The 22,716-nt window shown below is 47.0% G+C and overlaps 4 protein-coding genes across 4 annotated transcripts; 3 read left to right on the plus strand and 1 right to left on the minus strand.

Annotated features, from left to right (window-relative positions):
* Positions 1–616: 616 nt before the first annotated feature.
* On the plus strand, positions 617–2,158 carry GIQ15_01490 (uncharacterized protein; the record flags this gene model as incomplete). Its single annotated transcript, XM_033548907.1, has 1 exon — positions 617–2,158. One exon carries the CDS (start codon positions 617–619, stop codon positions 2,156–2,158), a length of 1,542 nt encoding a protein of 513 aa, XP_033409858.1.
* Positions 2,159–9,801: 7,643 nt separating this feature from the next.
* On the plus strand, positions 9,802–13,248 carry GIQ15_01491 (dDENN domain-containing protein; the record flags this gene model as incomplete). Its single annotated transcript, XM_033548908.1, has 6 exons — positions 9,802–10,423; positions 10,554–11,425; positions 11,486–11,545; positions 11,602–12,355; positions 12,605–12,925; positions 12,989–13,248. The coding sequence occupies 6 exons, from the start codon at positions 9,802–9,804 to the stop codon at positions 13,246–13,248; spliced, it is 2,889 nt and encodes a 962-aa protein (XP_033409859.1).
* A 1,439-nt stretch (positions 13,249–14,687) lies between these two features.
* GIQ15_01492 (uncharacterized protein) lies at positions 14,688–15,819 on the plus strand (the record flags this gene model as incomplete). The annotated part of the gene is made up of 3 exons (XM_033548909.1): positions 14,688–14,850; positions 14,925–15,160; positions 15,214–15,819. The coding sequence occupies 3 exons, from the start codon at positions 14,688–14,690 to the stop codon at positions 15,817–15,819; spliced, it is 1,005 nt and encodes a 334-aa protein (XP_033409860.1).
* A 921-nt stretch (positions 15,820–16,740) lies between these two features.
* GIQ15_01493 (uncharacterized protein) lies at positions 16,741–18,142 on the minus strand (the record flags this gene model as incomplete). The annotated part of the gene is made up of 4 exons (XM_033548910.1): positions 16,741–17,102; positions 17,176–17,543; positions 17,597–17,963; positions 18,031–18,142. The coding sequence occupies 4 exons, from the start codon at positions 18,140–18,142 to the stop codon at positions 16,741–16,743; spliced, it is 1,209 nt and encodes a 402-aa protein (XP_033409861.1).
* Between the last annotated feature and the right edge of the window lie 4,574 nt (positions 18,143–22,716).

Raw genomic sequence — 22,716 nt, forward strand, 5'->3', positions numbered from 1 at the left:
TTTTACTTTCCTTTTCCGGTTTTCGGGCGAGCGATTTTCTGACGTAAGCACCTCGGCACGTCTTCCGCTGCCCGTCCGACATGGATATATGAAGATATATCCGTAGATAGATATAGATGTGGATATAGATGTAGGTATAGATATAGACGTTAGGTATAGGTATAGAAGTGAGACTGCCTTCTTCGTACCAGTTCGGCCGTAGTTTTGTCCCTTTTGAAGCCGCGAGGACGATATCTACGGAGATTTTGAATTGCCGTGTATTACTCAAAACCGTGCGATACCGGATGAGTAATCTAAGTCCAATAAAAGTAGTTAAATACGGTAATTGTGGTATTTTATGGTAATATGCTTAATAAGGTATTTATTTCCTAATCTGGAAATAGTTTTGATGAGTCAGCATAGAACAGTCACATGAGCGGGATATATCAAGCTCGTTATCATGTGATGGATGCATTACATAACATGACGAATGAAGATGGATGTTTTGATTGTAGATAAGAGAGAAGTAAACAAACCTCGAGCTTGCGCAAACTGAACGCTTCTTGACACGATTGCTAGGCTTACGGAGGATATATGCAAAGCCCAAGCATGCGCAGCCACCGTGGATAGACGGATCATGGCACGCCAGGCCTCCATCCTCGCTCCCACAGCAGCAAGTCTGTCTGATACGCTTCGAATACCCTCCTCCGCAGCTCCGTTGATCAAATCGCTGGGCAAGCTTTCGCGGCCCTCTCTTATTTCCCTGGTACTTCAATGGCTAGAAAATAAGAATTTACCCAGCTGCAGGCCATATCTACTCTCTGACGAGTCGAAGTCGCAGGATCAAGATGACGAGACGAATCCGTATACGCCAGCTGAAAGCGTCGAGGAACTAAGGATAATATACGAGGACTTTCGAGGTCGAAAGGGCGGGAAACGGGAGATAATTGACCGGATCCTAGAAGGGGACTGGCGACGAGGCTTAACGCTTCGCCAGCTTGCGATGGCGGACGCACAATATATCGAGGAGCACCCTACAAGCCATCGGTGGACGGTGCTCAGGATAGAAGCAAGCAGCGCTTCAGCGAGCTCTAGTACAAACGATACACAGAGCGGCAATGATGATGCGACAGCTCTCCCACAGTTTCAGGCTTCAACTTTTCTCAAAGCTATGCAGCGCGAAATATCACCCCTCGTCAAAGCGCATTATCATGTTCACCGATTTCACTCGCTCCCTCTAACACTTGTTCGGATACTCGCCATCGACTCACCTTACCAATCCCCGCGCCAATCTCCGTATACATTTACGGATACCTCAAGGTTGATCTACCTCGCCTTCCCGGACAGCGCACCGTTTATATATTCCTCGCTCGTTTCCATACCAAGCTCAAAGAAGGATGGGACTACTAATACATATTCTACCGACATTCGGACCTTACGGCGCATTATCAATGATGCGATCCCCAAAGCACTCTCACGCCCGCAGCGCCGGTATACGTTAACTTCAACATCCCTGGCGGCTAAGAGCCTTCATACCTTGCTTACACTCCGAGGGCCATGGAGGACGAACTCTGCCAATGGGGCATTTACAGTGTTTTCAGACGCGGTTGCTGAAACTGGGCCTCTAGAACCGAGGCTAAGCACCGACGTTCCGTTCACGAACAATAATACTGAAAATATAAATCGTGATACCTCAAATGACCAAGAGAACCAAACCCTCAACCATTCGAAGAAACAGAAACGACCCCTTCCAGAACTAAAATCCAATGCACAAACACTTAAGAAGCGAAAACAAGCCATAATATCTCGTTTCGGAACTACCGGTGACCCTAATCGTGTACTCTCTTCTTTCAACCCAACGCTAAAGCCTATTGATAGCAGCAAAGGCTCTTCTATTCCTAAAGTCCAACCATCCACCAGCCAATCCCTGCCACAAATAACTCCCAATCCTGTCTTAGACCGCCTACAAATTCATCTTCAAGATCATCCAACATTAGCCCCGGATCCATCTCCTCCTCATACCGTGGTCTCACTCACATTCTCGGGCTCAGATGTTGTAGCGGGCCTACGACAACTGGCTGAGTTAGGTGTGATTGATGCTACCCGGATGCCGTCGTGGATGACAGGCGAGGAAGGGGTGAGCACTGCTGTGATTAAAGGAGGTACAAGGGTGTCATAACAATATTCATAATAATATTCATGGGAAACTGGCGCAGGAATGGGAAGGGATTGTTTTTTTAAATACCTGCATCGTCGGTTGCACTTATTCAGCGATTTATACGTACCGCCATCGCAGTACATGGCTTAGATTCAGACCTGCTTAATGGAATTGTACAAATGAACAAAGGAAACTTGATTATATTTCTGTGTTAAAAAAGAATGAAAAGGGTCGCATAGGTCGACAAGCTATAGGAAATATGCGCCAAACCCCGGATAATGTACCAGCATTACGGGCTATTATATATATCTCAAAGAAAGTAATGCGCTATGCCAATGCTAGCGATACCGCCGTCGGTAACCCCAAGTTTGATGATATGTAGAATAATCTGCAGTTGACACACGTCTGTTAGTCCAAAAACATCTTCAATCTGGTCTCCGACTCAACTATTAGGAGAAGGAAAAATTACAAAGATGTACTCGTACCCCGTATGCAGCTCAAACCCAGGCTCCGGCCTATATTTAGGTATCCTTCACTGTTCAATTTGCCCTCCTTCACCAGATGCTGCATCAACGGCAAATCATCTGGTTGCCACGGCGATCGGCTATGAGGTAGAGTATTCAGTACAAATCGTACATTATCAAAAAAGGGGTGGAATAATCTCACCAATAAACACACCGAATCTCCTTTCCGCGCTGACTGGAAACCCATTGTTCAAAGCAGGACTTGTGGATACTATTGCCACATGCAGCTCTGCACCAGACTATAGATTCATTTTCAGCTTCAAACGGCATGAAGCAAATCGGACAGTCCCCGTCAATTTCTTTGCGGTTCCCCTCAGCGTTGCTTGTAGAAGCGGCCTGCGAAGGATCTTGCGGCGCATTCTCGAAAATCTGGCGGAGCTCCTAATCATGATAGTTAGCTATCTGTCTTCATCTCGAGTTTAAGATCGATGGACTTGCCGATGATAGAAACGCGAGCTGGTAGCGGAGATGTTCATGTGCTCTAAGGACATGATATAGGACCTGTGCAGTCATTTAGGGATCATTTAGGTGAATGTTTTCAGAAGAATTTGGTGATTGAAGACAGTAAACAGGGTATCATACGTATACTATATGCTTGCATTGGTTCCCTTTCTGCGAATCTGGGCAGCTACACGTAGGCTCTTTCCCAATGACAACCTGGTATATATTGCCTGTTGATCCGGCAATGTCAATATATTCCTCCGGAACTTCCTCGGTCCCTCCTCTAGTCCGCTGGAGAACAAATAATCTAATACTACATGTTAGTATCTTGATATATGCGGCCTTTGGAGCAGCTCGAAGGGCTCACTCCAGGCTGTCGAGCAATAGCTATTTACCTTTGTGTTCTTGCCCTCTCTAGCTTGACTAGATAGGTCTGTGGAGGTTTTGATCTAAACGCGCGAAGTCTGCGCTCTGCATCTCTCCTTCGAGGCTCCTTTGCCTGCCTTTTCTCCTTTTTTGGTGTCGCTTGAGGGGACGCTTCGCCAGTGAGATCAATTACGACAGCGTCATCTGGAGGAGTCTTTGTTTTTCGCGCCCGTCGAACTGGCCGGGGCTGTTCACCCGTGGTATCTGTTTCTCTCTTTCTTTTCATCTCATTTAACCAAGCATAACAATACGTAGATAATGAGAGCTCCTTGATATATATATATACAGCTTTCGCTTCCTTTAACCGCGAAGAAACGCGGAATAGCCGCCATATCACGTGATGTCACTCTCTTATCGCGCATCTTGAAGTCGACGAGCGCGAAGGCATCAACAGTTGCGAGCTTCATACCTGACCCAATTGTAAACGCCATCCATGTCGCGGCCACGGGCCATCTCTGGCGCAGATGCGCACAAAGAGCCACATTCTATCTCATTGAAAGGTACGCATGCTTGCAGGTATAACGAAACGAGCCACTCTAATGTATGTTCTAGTACTACGGTGAGCTCTTCTGGCGAAGGTGCGGACTGGCCGAGCCAGCAGCTGATATTTCGACGAACAGTCTTTCACGGCCGTCTCTATCGTTTCAACACCCTCTTCCAGACTCTGATGCACATATCTCGAAAAAGGCGTCGCTCAGCTACCCTTCAGACACGTCCGACCCCCAGTTTATACTAAGTCCCAATGTGGGTGGGAACCATGCCGTTAGTAATGGGAGGAATGCAGAGACATACGATGCTAATTAACCGGTTTTTATAGCTAACGCTACCGCCAGCATTTGGGTCGGCATATGTTGGCGAGGCGTTTGCGTGCTCGCTATCTGCCAACAATGAGGCGCTTAACGGCAACTCTCGTGTGGTCACTTCGATCAGAATACAGGCAGATATGCAAACTCCCTCACAGACAATTCCACTCGAATTACTCCCACCGGACAAAGAATCGGACCAACCGGCTGGTACATCGGCGGCCAACTCTGTACAGAAAATAATCCGGTTTGATTTGAAAGAGGAGGGTAACCATGTGTTGTCAGTAAGCGTCAACTATACTGAGACTCTCATGGCGCCCAACAAAGACGCACACAGCGGATTCCAAGCCTCTGGGGGGAGAGTGCGAACTTTCAGAAAGCTTTATCAGTTCATTGCCCAGCCTTGTCTGAGTGTACGGACCAAAGCTACAGAATTGGCCCCACGTGAAGTAGAGAACCGCTCTCTTGGGCCATACGGGAAGACACGGTTACTTCGTTTTGCGTTGGAGGCACAGCTCGAAAACGTCGGCGATGGGATCATCGTCCTAGGGGTAAGTGCTTTTGACTATAATCGCAGGGGCACCCATGTTCCGATTTACAGAAAAGATGAGGTGCATTTAGGCCCTGATATTAATTTTGGCTAGGTCCCCATGCTTAATTCAAAGCCTCCATTCAAGTCGACATCACTAAATTGGGATTTCGATCAGAAAGATGGAGATCCAAAGAGAGAAGCCCCGACCCTGGCCCCCCGGGATGTCCTCCAAATTGCATTTCTTGTAGAACAGGAAGAAGGCCAACAGGAAGGTCTCGAGGTGACTCAAAAGGATATGAATCGAGACGGCCGCACATCTCTCGGGCAGCTCTCCATCCAATGGCAGGGTGCGATGGGCGAGAGAGGATACTTGACAACGGGAAGCTTGATGACAAAGAAGAGGTCATAACACCTTCCCAGATAATAATGAGAAGCACCGGCCCCTGGCCAACGTTGGTATTCTCAAATCCCTGAAGAGGTTTGATGTCGCTACGGGGTAAAACCCTGCCTGGTAGATTGGGGGCCGGATGAACCCAGCAACCGTGCACCAGGTTTGTGCCTGAGCGCTTATCCATGGCATAAATGTTTGCTGTTGGTCATCTACATAATTTAGCCAACATCAATTGCAAGGAGCAGGGAAGGGATGAGATCCTCGCTGGTTCGAGGATCGGGGCTGAGCTGCCATGAACTTAACGATTTGATGTGATAATTTTACAAGGTTGAAACCGGCGTCTAACGTGAGACATTGAGAATGCTACGTACGGAGTATACGGGATCGCAATATATTAATGTTATCGTAGAGGTGTGGAGTAAACCAGGGTGTCACCAAATGTGCCCACATAGTGGCCTTTAGATACATTTTATACACTTCGTAAGTAGTTAGTTATGTCGTCGTCATCTTCGCTTCAAACGCCACTGACATTATATGAGAGAACTACATTATACAACTATCAATTTGACACGGTACTCGTTTCAACGAGGAGGATGGACCGAGAATAGCATCAGCTGGAGGAGAAAACCCCGTTTTACAACGTAGTCTCTGAATATATTGGATTGTATCCCGTGTTTTGTACCGCCTATATCTCTCCAGAGGTATGGTCTATATTGGTTTGTTTCCTTTAGATACTCGATAAGTTTATAGGCGAGGCATACGTAAGAATCGTCAATCAACTGGTAATGGAGTCCATGAGAATAGACTAGGATACGCCGTATATCAGTGAGAGGAACCTGATAATATGGTGTTGAATGCTGATCTATACTCCGGCCCCTATGGCAGTAAAGAGCTGTGTCATCAGGGCTCCTCAACGTCCTGTTTTAGTTCCGAATACGTCTATGAGTTCACAAACAACAGTCCCTAAATGCCATTGTACAGTATACGACACCCCCAGGTTATTCGAACGCCATATCTTTCCATATATCTATCCTCTATATGGTACTTTATATGATACGATACAAACCACTTTCACTATGGTTTTACTAGTCTCACCAACCGGTCAGCCCGGGACCTGGAATCGGTATATACCTAGCCTTGCTTGTTGGCCTGGAATTTTACAAAGTACTAACTCTTATATAGGGTAAACAAGACGACTCAAGTACTAACACCGTTATAGACAATGAGAGAAACGCGAAGGGTCAATTTATCTCTGGCGGCTTGACTGGGATTGTCGAATTGCTTGATAATGGCACTGTTATCAAGTCACCCTTTCCCGGACCCATGATAAAAGATCATATCCAGGATATTGCTAAGGAAGCTAGTATCTACCAGCGACTTGGCCCTCATGAGAGGCTTGTTAGACTAGTTAGCTATTCTATCGACGGTCTTATACTTGAGTATATGCCAAATGGCGACCTCAAGGCCTATCTCCAGGCTCACAAATCAAGTCTCATTCCAATGAGCCTTAAATTAAATTGGGCATACCAAATAGCGGGAGCTGTCACACTTCTACATGATAATAATATCCTCCACTGCGATATAAAACCTCGAAACCTGCTTTTGGATAACAACCTCAACATCAAAATTATCGATTTCTCTGGCTCATCGATAGACGGGTCGAAACCAACATCAGGTGAAGCGACTCGGTTTTATCCACCACGCGACTAGAGAGATCCACCAACTATAGAAATATATCTCTTTGCTCTAGGCTCAACTCTTTATGAAATCTTTCGAGGAATCAGTTCTTTTGAAGATCTTCCTAGTGATAAAGTAAAGACACTTTATGAGGCCCAGCGATTCCCAATTGTTTCTGATATTCCGTGCGGCAAAGCAATCGAACAATGCTGGCGATTAGAAATTAAATCCGCTCAACAGCTACACACTGCCATCGGAGCTCTAATCCACGATATTCCTTAACTAGCGTACTGTAGGCACAAGGTATTCGCACATTCCAGCTAACCGCATTTCCTTTTATTTAAAATTTTGTGGTTGCTACAAATACAGGGTGCGCATGTCAAACTGTTCTACGGAGTACTTTGAAGCTTTCAGCAAGCTAGCCACGGTCCGATACGACCCTGCAATGGTCCCCTGCTTCCGCTCCGATGTTCTGGAAAATATTCCTGGCAATTGGAGGTATTCCAGCGCATTCTATAATCTTCTCCTTGGCAAGCATATGGAAGTTTCAAACGAGATAGCTTCCCCGTGTTTTGAATATAGGTGCATCTAGCTCTTGCTCAGCCCTGGTCCGCTCGTCCATGTAGGACATGGATTCGATATATTATGTTTACTACGTGCTCCGTCGATAGAGTTCGGGCACATCTGTAGGGAACAACCTTGAAGCCTCAAGGTGAGACATCAACGCTGTCTTACGCATCTAGATATGCAGGAACACAGCATGAACGCAGGCTGGTTCCAAAGCTATCCAGAACAAGTGACACGAGTTAAAAAAACGAGCTCTTTTTTCAGCAAACGGTTTTCTCTCGCGGTACTCTCGTATATGGACAAGATTTTCATATGTGCCGGGGAACTGCTCCGCACCCCTATTATTGGCCACGACGGCGTTTTCCGTATCGTTAGCGCCCGCTATAAGCTTGCGAGAGAGGCGAGTTGCGGATTGCAGGGTCAAAAAATCAATCAAAATAAAGTAAGAGTTCCAGGCGTCCGCGTGAGTGAACCGCCGATGCAGAACTGTCGCGATCTGCCAGCCCTGTGTGACAAGAAGAAAAGCCATAATTCGCAATCGAACTGACTGTGAGTAACAGGTTGGAACCGTTGATCCGCGCTATCCTGCGAATCTGGGAAGAGCGTAGTCTGCCGAGGAGTATCAAGTTATTCCTGGAGCCGTGGCCCTGGGCGCTCCTTTTGGTGCCTGAAATAGGGCGACGGGCTAGCTTCTTTGGAAAAAGGGGCCGATGCAGGTCTATGAACAGACCATGCTGATTCGAACGAAAGGGGCCATTCCGAGGGACAGTTTGGCAAAGCAATGGAAGTTTAGCTGCGGTATTGTGAGTTTACACGGAAGGATACGCGTCGTCAACTCGAGGTTTTTTCGGAACAAACGCCACCAGTATCCTCATTTGACATGATTTGCATTCTTCCTGAGCCGTGATGGCGCTGGTAGCCCTCAAGCAATCGATACCTAGAGGGAGGGATCTTCTGGCACTGACGACGATATGAAGTATGCTCGCTGGAGCAGTTCGTGGGACCGAGGCCAATCAGTGCCCTGTCGACCTGGGGGCGTCGTATCTTGTCGCTGCCAGCGATGGCCGGTTGAATCCACGATCCCTGGATGATCGACCGTAACCCCTGAGAGCTCCACTCGAGGGGTGAAAGGTGAAGTTTTTTTTTTTTTTTTCTGGTCGTGTCTCGAGAAAACAAGGCCGAAAAAGAGAGCGTTCGCGTGTCTCGAAAGACGATGTTGGACAGTCAATGTATCCTCATTTCGAATCAGGGGGTTAAAACATCCGTGATTGCTTGATAAACAAACGGGACCGGCGGCGGCAAGACAGGCCCATGGGGTCAGGGAGTTATATTCGAAGCCTCAGGCAATTATGACGCTGATGTGGGACGGTATATTTATATATTATCGTCAATGCTGATTCCTCCATACTGAACTAGTCTCCATCGTATATCTGGCTCATGCGCATCATTCACAGCGATCTCCACATCCTCGGCCTTGATATGAGCATTCAGCAGCGATGGCTGTCCTGTGGCAGTCTCAGAGATGCGTATCGAATAAGGAATGTCTGGTTGCTGGCTGGTTGCTGGGAGAAAAGGGTCGTCCCTTGAAGCCGATGTAAATCGTCGCCCGAGTCAGTGCACATCGGTTTAGCTCCGTAGATATAGACTATTAGTTAGGACTCCATGTCCATAATTCGCCGTAATATTAAATTTTTCGTTGCTCGGGGGATTGTCGATTGTCCGATCTCACAAGAAGTTGTCTTGGTATAGATCTCTCCATCGAAAAGCACCCCGGACAGCTTCACTACTGACGGCACAGCACCTCGCAGCATCACTCGAACCCGGTCGAGTCTGCCCGTTAACTCGCGTTCAAACCGCTAGCTCGTGCATGCTGGACGCTGGTTTCAAGTAAATACCAGAACTATCCCCAGATAAAGTCCCCTAAAGCCCACTCTCCTCCCTCCGTCCCTCGCTCGCTCTCCGCCTGCACCAACGGAAGAACATCGCCAGCAGCAGAACAGACGTCGCCAGCACTCCCGTCAAGTCAAACGAAGGACAGATCCAGCTGGTCAATTGCTGGATATACCTGTCGACCCCCGAGAAGGCGATTTTTCGCCTGCAAAGGACAAAAAACCTTACCGCCGTATCGCATACCAGCTACAGAGCTGCCGTTTCTTCTTCGCTCGCGGGACTTGTCCGGCCCCCTTGGTGAAGCAAAGCTACTTTGATCGCTACAGGTTGATGACACTCATGCGCGAAGGAGTCAGCTACCTGCAACTGTTCTAATAGCGACTCTGATTTTTGCCTCCCATATACCGTTCGCCATGGCGCCTGCGCTCACCGTCGACACGCCCTCCTCCGCTCCCCTGGCGGAGTTTTTCTGGATAGCCGGCGTAGACGGCTCCGAAATACTGGATATCTACTCGAAGCTAGGAGAGGAATACAATGCGTCAAGGTCGCCGGCAATACCAGTGACAGATACAATTGAGGAGGATGCAGACGCGGAGGTGGAACAGGAGAACACCCAGTCAACTGGCAACTCGCCAGCCCTCTCGAACAGGAACTCGTACCAGTTCCCCAAGTCTGGCGATGAATCGCGCCTATCCTTTCGATCTTCGTCCTTTGAGCCGACTACAGAGCCCCAGAGCAACCGGAGCAGCTTGACGATCAAAGGTACCGCCAGTTCAAATGGTACCTCCTTCCTGAGTGACGCCGATTTCGATGACGCCCTTCGCAAATTCGCCTCGGAGAGGGACTCGTTTTTGACAGACCTTAGCCTCAGTGCTGGAGCAGTCGTACCAAGCCGCCCGAAACCTCGACCGAGGACGCAGAAAATCGTCGCGGAAGATGTCAATCCCTTGAAATCTAGCATTGGGAGCGTTCGCAGGCACATGTCGTTTAGAGATATGAGCAGCATGAAGAGACAGCCATCGTTGGCAAGGCAATGTACGCCTTCCCCATAGCTTTTCTTGAACCCCCGTTGTTTTTTGACATTTTGTTTATACTGCATCATTTCTAACGATTCATTATTTAGCCTCCGTTCGGACATCCAGACGTTTAAGCAACTATAATTCAGTCATCCCTGTACCGCAACCGCTGGAAATGCCCACAAATATGCATCCTCTCAAGCGAAAGTTTGAGCCGGTTCTACTCGACAGATACCCGCCGAAGGGAGCTCCAGATGAAATTCAACGGAGAGGCAAATTCCCCGACTATATCCCCATGTTCGCCTTTCCCAACGATATAAATATTGTGTCTTCAGACGTACGGCCGCGGTCAACATGGCACGGCTTCGCCATGACTGGCGGTGACGGATCTAAGCTGTACGGGGTGTGCGTGACAGTATGGATTCCACTAAACCACAATGCCTCTGATGAACTAGAAAAGAGATGTGAGGAGTGGAGACGAGACAATATGACCAACGAGGAACGAGAGCTGGCTTCCAGTCTCGGCGAACGACTTGGTCTTGAACGAGCCAAACTGTCCAGACTACTCGCGCAGCTTCCTACTGTTCCATCTGGATCCGCATCTCGAGAGAACCTAGAAGACGAGATCAGTGCAGTAGAAGAGAAGATTGGTTTAATGGCCGATCTTCTGCGCCCTGTTCGCCACGGTGCTGCCTCTAAGATTGATGGTTTGACAGACGGTGATACCGGGTTCTGGATTCCCCGAGCTTATGGCATCCTCGGAAAGGACTCGTCCATGGTAACCTTCTGGAAGGAATGGCTTAAAGCAGTCACTGTTCCGATGATGGATGGCGCCATTCTCAGGGTTCCTCCGACCTCTCCCAGAGTGGGCAGATGGCAGCCATTGGAGAGATACGTGGTGAACTTGTGCATGGAAGCATTCAGCCCAATCTCTTCCAAAACCCAGGTCGAGATCTCTATTCGAGAATTACGACTTTTCGCCAGAAAAGAAGCCATCAATGAGCTGCCTGGATCACGAAACGTAAGCTACAAATACTCCTAACGCCCCTTTATTTGCAATCATCCGCTAATTCATCGATAGACTGATCTATACCCTCTATTTCGCGCTCTTTCGGTCTCGAATATCATAATTCTATTTGAAGTATGTATCTTTCCGTATCCCTAGGCTTGATTTTTAGAGTCTAACAATCTCTCTAGTATGCACTCGCTGAATCGAGAATAATATTCTTGTCATCACATATCTCCATGCTGAACCTTGCAAGTAAAGCACTGGTTGAACTCCTATTTCCATTCCAATGGACAGGTGTTTTTATCCCTATTCTACCCTCTCGCCTCATTCAAGCCATTGAAGCGCCGTGCCCTTACATCGTTGGCATCGAGAGGCGATATGAAAACATAGAATTCCCCTCGGACGACTTTGTACTTGTTGACCTTGACCAAGATCTCATCGAAAGTACATCACGCCCCACTCCTCTCCCTCGCCATCAACGTCGAAAACTCCAATCATTATTGCAAGCTGCTGCTCCCCTCCATCATCGGTATGGAGTTAGTGCTGGGCCACCCGCATACGCCATGGAAACCTTCCCATATGACTGTGTGCCAGCAGAGATCCCATCGATATATTCACCAAAAGCGCCAGCCACAAATCTACCCAAATACGTTGCGCTTAACTCCGCGTCATTCGGCCAGCAATCCTCGACTAACCCTGCTCCAATCTACAATACCTTCTTATGTGCCAAAAACGATATCTCACTTTCAAGGGGCACCGATCGCCCTTCTACTAGCTCGACGTCGAGAAACAGCAACCCATCATCTCCAAGAACCGCCTCACCAACTTCTATAAAATTCCCTCAACCATCAACCCCAGTATCGCGGAATGATTCTGGATTTGCGTTGCAGGCATCTCTTCGCGAAAAGCGGTCAGGCCACTTTGATCAGGCATCTCGCAGAAGTTCGTCTTTAGCTATAGACCGACGCCAAATACCTAGGAGGCCCAGTGTCCCGTTCCTCGGACACTCCTCTAACCTTTCCGTAACGACATTAAATACAGATGCTGGAACCTCTGTATACGCGCCATCGATATATGCACAGTCTACAATCGCAGCATCGACAATAATGCCCCAATATTTCCAACCTTTACGAAACCCAGCCGGATCCACCTTAATAGAAGGCCATTGCATGCAGCTACAACGACCTATAGACGAGAAATCTACGTGTGCCATTTGTGATGAAAGAGCAGATGAGGCAACGTATAAGTGTACCGGCTGCACAACAGTTGTACACCACCGCTGTGCTGGTCAGATCTGCCTGGTGTGCCCTGTCGCATTCCACCCAGACCAAATCAGAGCAGCCTTTGTACGGTGTTTTGCAAGCTTGTTGTACACATACAAGAAATTTCTTCGACCGGCCAGTGGAGATAAGAAAAAGAACGGTCTGACCTATGACTTTCAAATGGATGCTTTCCTTAAGAGTCTACCCCATGAGCATGCAGAATATATGACCGTTTTGCAGCAGACTCAAGGTACGTCCTAATTCTAACCTTGGAATATAGATTTTATTGGCTAACAAGTCCCTTTTTTTATAGGATTTAACGAATTCATTGGTGAACGAGAACGCGCGAAGCAAAAATCGAAGGATCCACGAATTACCCTGTTCGATGAAATTGTGCTTTCGAAACGTAACCGTGGACGTTCGTCATTTTTCTCCGGCCGGATGACAACGGACTTCCTGAGCGATACCACGAATCATCTCTGGCGATCAGCAAGCGCCTCCTCTTTTTCCCCGAATACCCGGAAGGAGATACCTACTTCACTGGATTGGAAGGCTGTCGTAACTCGAGGTTAGTACATACCTGCATCCTTGTACCATTTCTCTATGCCGCCATTCTTTTAACTTTACTAACCTTGTTTCAATCATGCCACAGTGCCAGCAAAAATGGACCCAAACTATATGAAAGAACCACGAATGATACAAGGGACTCCACGAATCTCTAAAACCGTTAATAATGCACGACGAAAGCCCGTTCCTGGTGGCAACTAAGATGCAATTCCTACTAATAATACAGAACCATCTCATCCCGCCCAAGCCATCAAGCTTCATAATCCAACCCTATTTCCAAATCTCCTGAAGACATCGATGGCGATACATAGCATAAGAGGAGCAAGCGCATACCCATTAGAAAGAACTCGATACCCGACATAGATTTCTTCCCTACCCTGTGCGTTTCGCCTCATGAAAATGGACATACCACGCTATTTCATCTTCTCCTTCCTTCCATTTAATCTAGTAATCTCCCCGTTTTCATCTTTGGCACCTTTTCTATTTTCTATTTCCCTCTTCTAGCTTCTGTCCCTCGTTTAATGACAGACATCACGCTATGGAGCTTTTGGCGTCCTGAACCGGGGTCCATACTTTTTTTTTGCCTGCATTTGGTTCCAATCTCCCTATTTTGATCTATTATACTACATATAGTTGCATTTTCGATGACTTGATAGGAACTAACTACAACGCTGGCGGATGGGTGGTATGGGAAAGGATGGAAACAAACTTCACTGTTACTACTACCTATAATAATAATATTAATTAATTTCATGAACATATATAGTTTTTGATCCAACAGCTGTGCGTACGAACTCTGGAATGTTTGCTTGATACAACCGCAGCATGAGAGATAATCATGTAAACCCACACAGGCTGAGTTTCCGAGAGTTAATATGCTAATATCCGTGATTGGGTTGATGACAGGTCTCCAAGAGTAGCAATGACGTGCGGTAAACGTATGCATCAAGGCTTTGCTTGCCATGCCGTCTTTAATCCCTACATTGTCGCTTTTAGATAGAAGAAAAAAGAAGGAGAGTATAAAGTCTTGGCGTTGAACTTGTCTTGGCAGGTACAAGCCTTTTTCTCACTAGTCCTTATCGGGTTTAGTTTCCGAACACGATGCCAAGCCTCCTGAGCCTACTTCGAAACTTCCACTTTCCTTGCATCTTTTGGACAACATCACAGCTGATGGGACTCGAGTTCGGATATGGGACTCGTGGATAGCCATGATTGCGTCCCTGGGACGCGTGTTCTTCTAGGCGTTTCTGTCTTAGAATGTACTGTGGAAGGCACAATTGCGTCGTCCTGGAGTATGGCATTCCAGGCGGCCACAAATTATTACATAGCCTGTAGTAATATATATATCGTTGATTATCCTATGGACTTCCAGTTGGAAACAGCAGAATCCCCAGTGCATAAAGCATTATAGTTTCCTTAAATATCTCCCCAGAAGCCCTTTTGCAATGGCCAACGACGACGAGTTTCACGATTTCTACAAATATACCCCGTCAAAGCCAGCGGCTATCACCTTTATTGCCTTATTTTTGATATCCTCTGCCGCTCACCTCTTCCAGCTTGTTAGAGGCCGCGTTTGGTTTTTTGTGCCTCTGGTTGTTGGTGGTATATGTTAGTATTCAACTTTCAAGCGTTTGAGAAATCGATCAGATGTCCATGTTTGGAAATACTAACTCCGCTTTCAGTCGAGATAGTTGGATTTAGTGGTCGAATTATCTCCAGTACTGAAGCTCCTTTGTTTACGGACACTCCCTACATAATCCAGAACCTCTTCCTCCTTCTGGCTCCCGCTTTGTTCGCCGCTTCTATATACATGGAGCTTGGACGTCTTATCCTTGTGCTGGAAGGAGAACAACATTCTATTGTTCGCCGAACCTGGATGACAAAGATATTTGTTACTGGAGATGTCTTATCATTCTTAGTTCAAGGGATAGGTGGGCACATTTCAATTTTGAGCACTCTGATTTCTTCAAGGCGACACCGTCCCGGGATATGATTGGACAAGAACAGTTAGCTAACGTGACCTATATACTCCGTATAGGTGGTGGAATTATGGCAAGCGGAAAACCCTCGAACCTGTCCCTTGGCGAGAAAGTTGTCGTGGTCGGCTTGATAATTCAAATTCTCTTCTTCGGCTTCTTCATCATCGTCTCCGTCATTCTTCATCTCCGAATGAATACCCATCCAACCACTGCCTCGTTATCCCTAGGCTTCTCGTGGCGCAAATATCTCTATGGCCTTTATGCGGTTTCTATCCTTGTCATGGTGCGTTCTGTTTTTCGGGTTGCTGAATTCGCACAAGGCTCAAACGGGACACTATTGAAGCACGAGGTTTACCTTTACGTATTCGATGCTGCGTTGATGTTTATTTTGATGGTGATATTGAATGTGGTTCATCCGGGTGTTATCTCGGCCTTGGCTCGGGGAAAGGTGGCTCTGAAGACAACGGATACCCTGGAGATGCAACCGGGACGGGATGATTTGACTGGACCACGAGGGGTTGAACCTACCACCATGCGCCCAAGTTTTACCGAGTCCACCTATGTAAGACATGCTATTGCGACGAGGGGCTTGGCATAATTTCAATATGCCCTTGGGTTGTTATCCCTAGCTAACTGTTGGCCCGATGTCCCGTCTCTAACAACTCCAAGTTCATCCTCTCTAATAATATCCCGAATTATAGACTGGAGCCTGTTTGTTCTTCTTTACCTATGAACTCACTCTCATGCCAGTTCTATCCACATTATAGTGGATGAATATATCCTGTTTACCCTAATCCTTGGCTTAAAATATCCCATGTATCATATTCGGTAAGCTTGTTGTGGAAACTGGCGTCTTGGAGATTCATCTCGACGCAACATCTTTGAGCATCAACGCAGAAAATATCCGGTAGAAAAGTCATAACTGCTACTCCGTATACTCCGTGGATCACGAAGGGCGGAATAGCATCGTCTACCATGCTGTGGTACTTCCCCTCGAGGCAGGCAATAGCTAATATCTTCAACTCTCGAGCCACCCCTATCTGGATGAGGGTTTCTTTGACCTCTCAGCATCGCATATATAGTTAGCCAAGTTAGGCCTGGCGAACTAGGTGCCTAGTGTACACGAATGCTCCTTCTCCTCGGAAACTAGTGTGATATTCAGTTCAATGGCCTGTGTCAGATTTGTCTTTACCTTTCCGGACTCAGCAGCAATCATACAGGTGTTATAAATCTGTGTAGTTTAGATAAATGGGCTCGGTGCTGATGACATATCTATGGAACTCTCTAAACGGGCCGCTACCTCTGTGCGATGTTACGGACCTCTTAGTTTTATCAACCCAATTGAAATTAAGTGCCATGTAGTACGGGGTATATGAAAGAAATTTATTAATATTATGTAGGATATATATATACAATTTTCATCAATAAACATAAGTATCCTTAGTTCTTATATGAAATATATATGAACCATCCAATTTCCCAAAACAGTAGCAAATCCAAGATTTAAATAACTTAAGTCTTAGTTGATGCCGACACAAACTGCGTAGCCGAGCCACATGTTCGCACAATTTGAGCCAACTGCCGGGTTCCAGGTATAGAAGTCAGACAATGCAATACCATACTGGTTAGAGAGATCCCAGCAGCCGTCGCCGCTAACAACAGTATGCCACTTTGTACAGTTCGCAGCGGCACCTGCCTGTGTGGGTGCTGGTGGGGGTACTGTCGTCTTCGTGGATGACGTTGCGGTGGTTGTTGTCCTCGTGGAAGTTGTAGTGGGTGTAGGAGTAGGTGTGGGAGTAGGTGTCGTCGTGGTTGTTTGCACGGGCGTGGTACGGTACCAGTTCGCCTTAGGATCTCCTAAACATTCTCCAACGGTAACAGCTGAATCACCAAAATGTTAGCGGGATAAAGGTCAAATGATCGGCGAGGAAAGAAAACGGTAGGAATAACATACCCCTCAAACCCCTATTTTTTAGCTCATCCAGCAGTTGCTGTACCAGTAGCTCTACAGTCGTTTGATGTACATCGTGGGCCAAGGCAATGCTACCTCCTGCATCTAGCTGCTGCTCAAACAAGCTAACGCTGATAGCAACACCGTCGGCGGTATCGTGCTCGTAGTCCTTGGTATCAATGTTGGCATCAATGACATGGTATTTGAGATCAGCCATTGTCTGTAGAACCAAAGTATTATATGCGAAATAGGGGGCGCGCATATAAGTTGGTCGGTTGCCATTGATAATTGAGGCGAGAACGTCATCCAGCTTTGTCATTTCGGAGACGATACCGGCACGAGTAAGCGTAGATAAGTCCGCATGGTCATACCTAAGAATTCGTTAGTCTCTAGAAATAAGGTCTTCCGTAAACAAAACACTCACGTATGTGATGCAATCTGATGTCCTCCATTAAACGCCCGCTGAAGCACAGCGCTGTAAGAGGTAATGCTACCAAAGTTCTGAGCATTGACAAAGAGCGTTGCCTTGGCCCCATTGCTATCAAAGATATCTAGTAGCTCAGATGTATAATCGTAGGGACCGTCGTCAAAGGTTATTGCCACGGTTCCATTGACTGTGCAGCCCTTGATAATTTGACCAAATGGAACTGCGATAGCAGATTGTGCGGGTACAGGGGTGGTGCTAGTTGGGGTTGGGGTCACTGTCGATGAAGTGGAGGTAGTGCGTGCACTTGTAGTTGTGGGAGTAGTTGTAGGAGTAGCCGTAGTTGTTGGAGTAGTTGTACGAGTAGCTGTAGTTGTTGGAGTAGTTGTAGTTGCCGGGGTAGTTGTGGTGGCCGGTTTAGTTGTCGAGGTCACCGGCTTGGTCGTTGTAGTGACTGGCTTGGTTGTCGTAGTCGCAGGCTTGGTCGTTGTAGTGGCAGGCTTGGTCGTTGAAGTAGTTCTGGGGAACAACCAGGGGAAAATCCATGATTTACCGACCAATTGCGGTTGTTCAAGGTTCAATGGGCTTGCTACGACGCAGCAAGCAAGTAGCGCAGCAATAAAGAGTGTATAGAGTCGGATCAACATGATGCCCACTGCGAATATATATACGAAACCCAAAAGAGATGAAAGAGAGTTGGTACTAAAGAATGTCAAAAAAGAGTGTGTGGTATGGGTAAAAGAGTGTCAATTGACGGCGGGCAGGAGGCCTGTTGCTGCGTCAATACATATATGGAATCAAAAATGCCATAGTACCGGTGGTACTGTGCTGTTTTATATACCCATGACCAGCATGGGCCGGCTTGTCCCTGAACGAAGCGCGAGATTTAATATAGAAATATTAGAAACAGAAGTACCCCGTACTCGGTAACGAGTGAGCGGGGTCTGCTATATCTCGCCCAATCGGCTAATATTTGAGATAACAGGGACATGGGAGTTGTTGAAGACAAGAATAGGTCTTATTATGGAATAGTGCACGGTTTCCGGCCTTTCGATCTAGATTTTCTAGATTGGGGGGCGGAGGCTGACCGGCATGCATCAAATCCTCGCTTATATGCAGGGGAATCATCCAATAATGGATATAACGGAGCCTCAAATTGTTGGAAATGACTCGTAGCGGCGTCTTGCCAAGGTGAAAAGAGTGACTGCCAATATCACTTGCTTTTAGACAACCCAGCTATCCATTCAGCCGGGTGACTCGTCCTAGACCAGCGAGCATCCAAGTATCCTCGGCTTGGATTCTTCGTATAGAGAATGTGCTAAGGGTGTAGTTGTCATTAGTCAGGGTACTCCGTATCATCGCTCGCTACACCACGCTTAGCATCCGGAGTGGTTTGGATCTCAACTTCGATCTTTCACCTTTGGCAGAAGGTTTCTAGGTTCAGGGGTATATCGTGGACAAGGACAATGCAACTAATATTTTTTAGTTAAAACTCTCAAAGTCCTCATGTGGATTTGCAGGCGATGTTGGAAAAAATCCTATTCCTGCTACCGGGGTGGCGACGGGGGTCACGTTTCATCGGAGACCGTCGTTCAATCCCGACTAGCTGTGTCAGAAACTACCCCGTCGACGACGCCATTTGCCTGATATGCAATGTATACCACATTGGGCTAGAATAGCAGATCTTTCGAGGCGTAAGAATGGTGACGATAAACGCCTGGAGTATGCAATCGCCCTGAGCCGTCATAGAGTGCCGACATGAACGTCCATTGATATATATCCGCGGTGCTCCGGACGGAATTTTCCGGCCGATAACTAGTCGAAGGAGCTACCTGCTTCGAGGTAAAAGACCGAACCAACCCTAGAGGTGATTGGCTCGCGAAGGGCTCGTGCATATATCGATAGTTGAAAGGTTGTTCCGCCCCGACCTTGCGGATTTATCAAATTTGAGGGTGTATGTAGTATGGTCTCCTTGCAAGGAGCTTCAAACCCCATAAGAGTAGTTTACACTACACATCTGGTAAAATTATTGGCAGAGATTGTATGTCGCAGAGACCGGGGGTAAGAAATATGTGTTGGCTGATTCCCAGTCCTGGAAGCTTCAGTTGTTGCGATCTTCACGGGAATTGTTCCGTCGCATAACTAGATGTTAGTTATTACTTGAGAAAAAGTGAACTGAAACTTCTCCTTTATTGTTACCTTCTTGAACCGACTGGAATACTCGTCGTATCCGCTCTAACTTCTACTCCCCTACCTTCACTTTTGCAATCAAAGCTTCTTTCGTCTCGAGCTCAAGGATGGTCAAAGATTCGAAGTCATCGGTCACTATAAGCCTTTGATCCGCTCCACGGTCCACGAATAACTCCACAAGACCGTGTAGCTCGTCGCTCTTGTGATTATTTCTCCCCAGTTTTAGTGGTTTTTTCCAGGTTATTCCTTGACCATTGCGGCTGGGTGTCAGGGTCAGCGGCATAGCTAAGCAAAACACGGACCATTTGGAACTCCTTGTTTTGGAGCGAGCGGGCTAGCAGGGGTTTCCCGCATTTGCAGTGATTGCAGGCAAGCCCTGGTCATTCGTGCTGATACGTAAGAGTTAGGCTAAATGATGAATTCGAAATCGAGGAAACATCGGAATGCGGTGAGTCTGAATTCCTGTTGCAAATTGTGTGGTGTATATGAAGGGCTTAGACCTGCTAAATGGACGATATTAGTCTAGTGGGGGATAATCTTTGACCCTTGAAGACGATTGTTTTACATGGTGAATATTTCCTCCCTTAAAATGCGGTCACTCGAGGCCACTCTAGTACCGAGTAATACTCCGTAGATGCGTCGTTTAACTCGGTTAGCCAGCCGTCATATCTATCTCTGGGTGTAGTGGCGGTTGACCCCAGTAAGCATCACCCCTCCTGCTCAGCTCGTCAATGGTCTCGAAGGGCAATTTGCGTGCATATTCGACAAAGTTAACGAATGGTTTCCAAAACTCATCGAAACTGCCAGCCCGGTCCTGAACAATGGTCATCTTCACGCGTCTTAAAGACGAAGCGGGAAGATGTACGGAAGCGTCGAACTCTGGTGCGCTACTCCTGTGCATCTGGACCCTGGAAAGCCCTCTTACAGTCCGGTTCAACATTTGTTCTCTCGCGGTAAATTGTGCTTTTGGCGCTTTGGGATGCCGTTTACGGCCTGGCTTAAAATTCATCGCCGCATTATTCCCCCGGAAATGTCAATTTCTCCTCGCGGGACTGCCCTGGTGACGTAGACCTGAATGTCAACGCTTGTCAAGTCTTCCATCCGAAGCCACGGCTTATATTGAAAGGCATCCTCCTCGAATGTTGGCCAACGTTGACTTGAAACGCAGAGCTTGACTCTCTTCGGGGATACCTTGGTTAACTTCAGCATCAGATATACCAGTTCTGAGAGGTTGTCATTGAATTCAGAGAAAGCTAAATAGAGTGATTGATGGATATAAGCATTTTCAACGCAGAGGCCATATCTAGCCAAGCCCGACGGTGCATATCACCATCAAAGATGATATAAATAATTTACCCATCTTGTGGGGACGAGAGGTCGACCAGGTTAGCCTGCCATGCGTTCGTATCGTGAATGAACCCCAGCAAGCGTCGACTCGTGCGCGCGTCGCGGGTATCTTTCTACTGCTCCGTATCGGCTAGTGGGATGAACTAGGTCAGGGCGGTATCACACCTTAGTTACTCCAGAAGAGCAGTGTTGATTGTTGCGGTTTTCTTACTCGTATGTATAAGATCGCGCGCTAAACTGACGATGCACAACGTTGGAAGCTGAAGCGACAGCCTTGAGAGTTTTCATAAGTAGACCGTCAAGCTAATATGAAATATAGGGACGAAGTAATGATGAAGACGTTGAGCTTGATATTCTTGTATCCAAACGTCGTTCGTCGCGGGGCTGTGCTGTGTCGACGCCAGAGCCGCCTGTTTGTTTGCTTTTTCAACGGTGGCTAGAGTTAGTTACCTAGTTCGACCTTGTTATATATTGTTAATCGAGCATTATCAAGGAACTCGAGGAGCTTTACCTTACCCTCTGCACTCTTGCCTCGCTCATAGTGCTATGTATGGAGTATCTAGCGAGGTACAAAAAAAACTGGTTACTAGCGAGAATCCTTAATATCCTGCAGTATTTCACAGTTGCGTGGCTAAGCCTCCAGGACCCCCTCAACAGTTCATCAAATACTGGTGCCGAGCGCAAACATAACTAAATTACTCTCTAATTATTTGGTTTCTAACATAATTTTAACCAGTTTCGCAATATAGTTAATTTTCCGCTAGCCAAGCCCTATACAGAGTAACCAACTGGCTTACTGTTGGCATTTGAACTTCTGCGGCATATTAGCAACGGCCTTTACTGTTCCAAATATGAGCGCGCCTCTAAAAATCTAGGGTGGGAGAGCGGTAATGTCTAGGATCTGAGTGGTGACAGGAAGAAGGTCTGATTCTGGATATTGAGTGCAATACCCAGTGATGTATTTTTGAATTCGCCTTAGTAGAGCAGCTCTAAGCCAGGTGTAATGGATTATTAACGACGGGCAACCTTTCCAGCATTATACATGCTCGTTTAGCACTAGAACGCACCGTAATCTGCGATATATCGCCCATGATAGGGGTTCAATCCAAATGGCTTTGAGAGAAATGCAAGGAGACTCTACCTATACTCTTTAACTGACGAAGCTGTTAACTGACGAAGCTGTTAACTGACGAAGCTGTGAGAGGGAAGGATGTTGAATCCCATACGGGCGAGGGGGGGCTTCAAAATTATTGCGTTGAAGGTGTTGCATATGGAGATAGCCCATATTGCACCTTGTCCGATAAAATATCGGGGTGCGATTGAACAGTTCTGGAAAGCCACCCCTTCATACCCTAGAGCTGGAAGTTTGAGCTCTGAGCCCCAAGGCCGCGGGCGTCTTTATGTTAGATTTCCTCGACATATAGACAAACTGTGGCATAAGCATCCTCATTTGATAGATATTCGCTTGTATCTTTTTCTCTTCTTGTAGTAACTTTGCTTCTGGGAAATTTAGGCTTTAAAGTTAACGACGGGCCGCACTTTCCGAAAGTTAAAACTACTTTCTATCCTTTTTCTATATCGGT

Source organism: Arthroderma uncinatum, assembly GCF_011692745.1.
Source record: "Arthroderma uncinatum strain CBS 119779 chromosome Unknown scaffold1, whole genome shotgun sequence".
Lineage (NCBI taxonomy): Eukaryota > Fungi > Ascomycota > Eurotiomycetes > Onygenales > Arthrodermataceae > Arthroderma > Arthroderma uncinatum.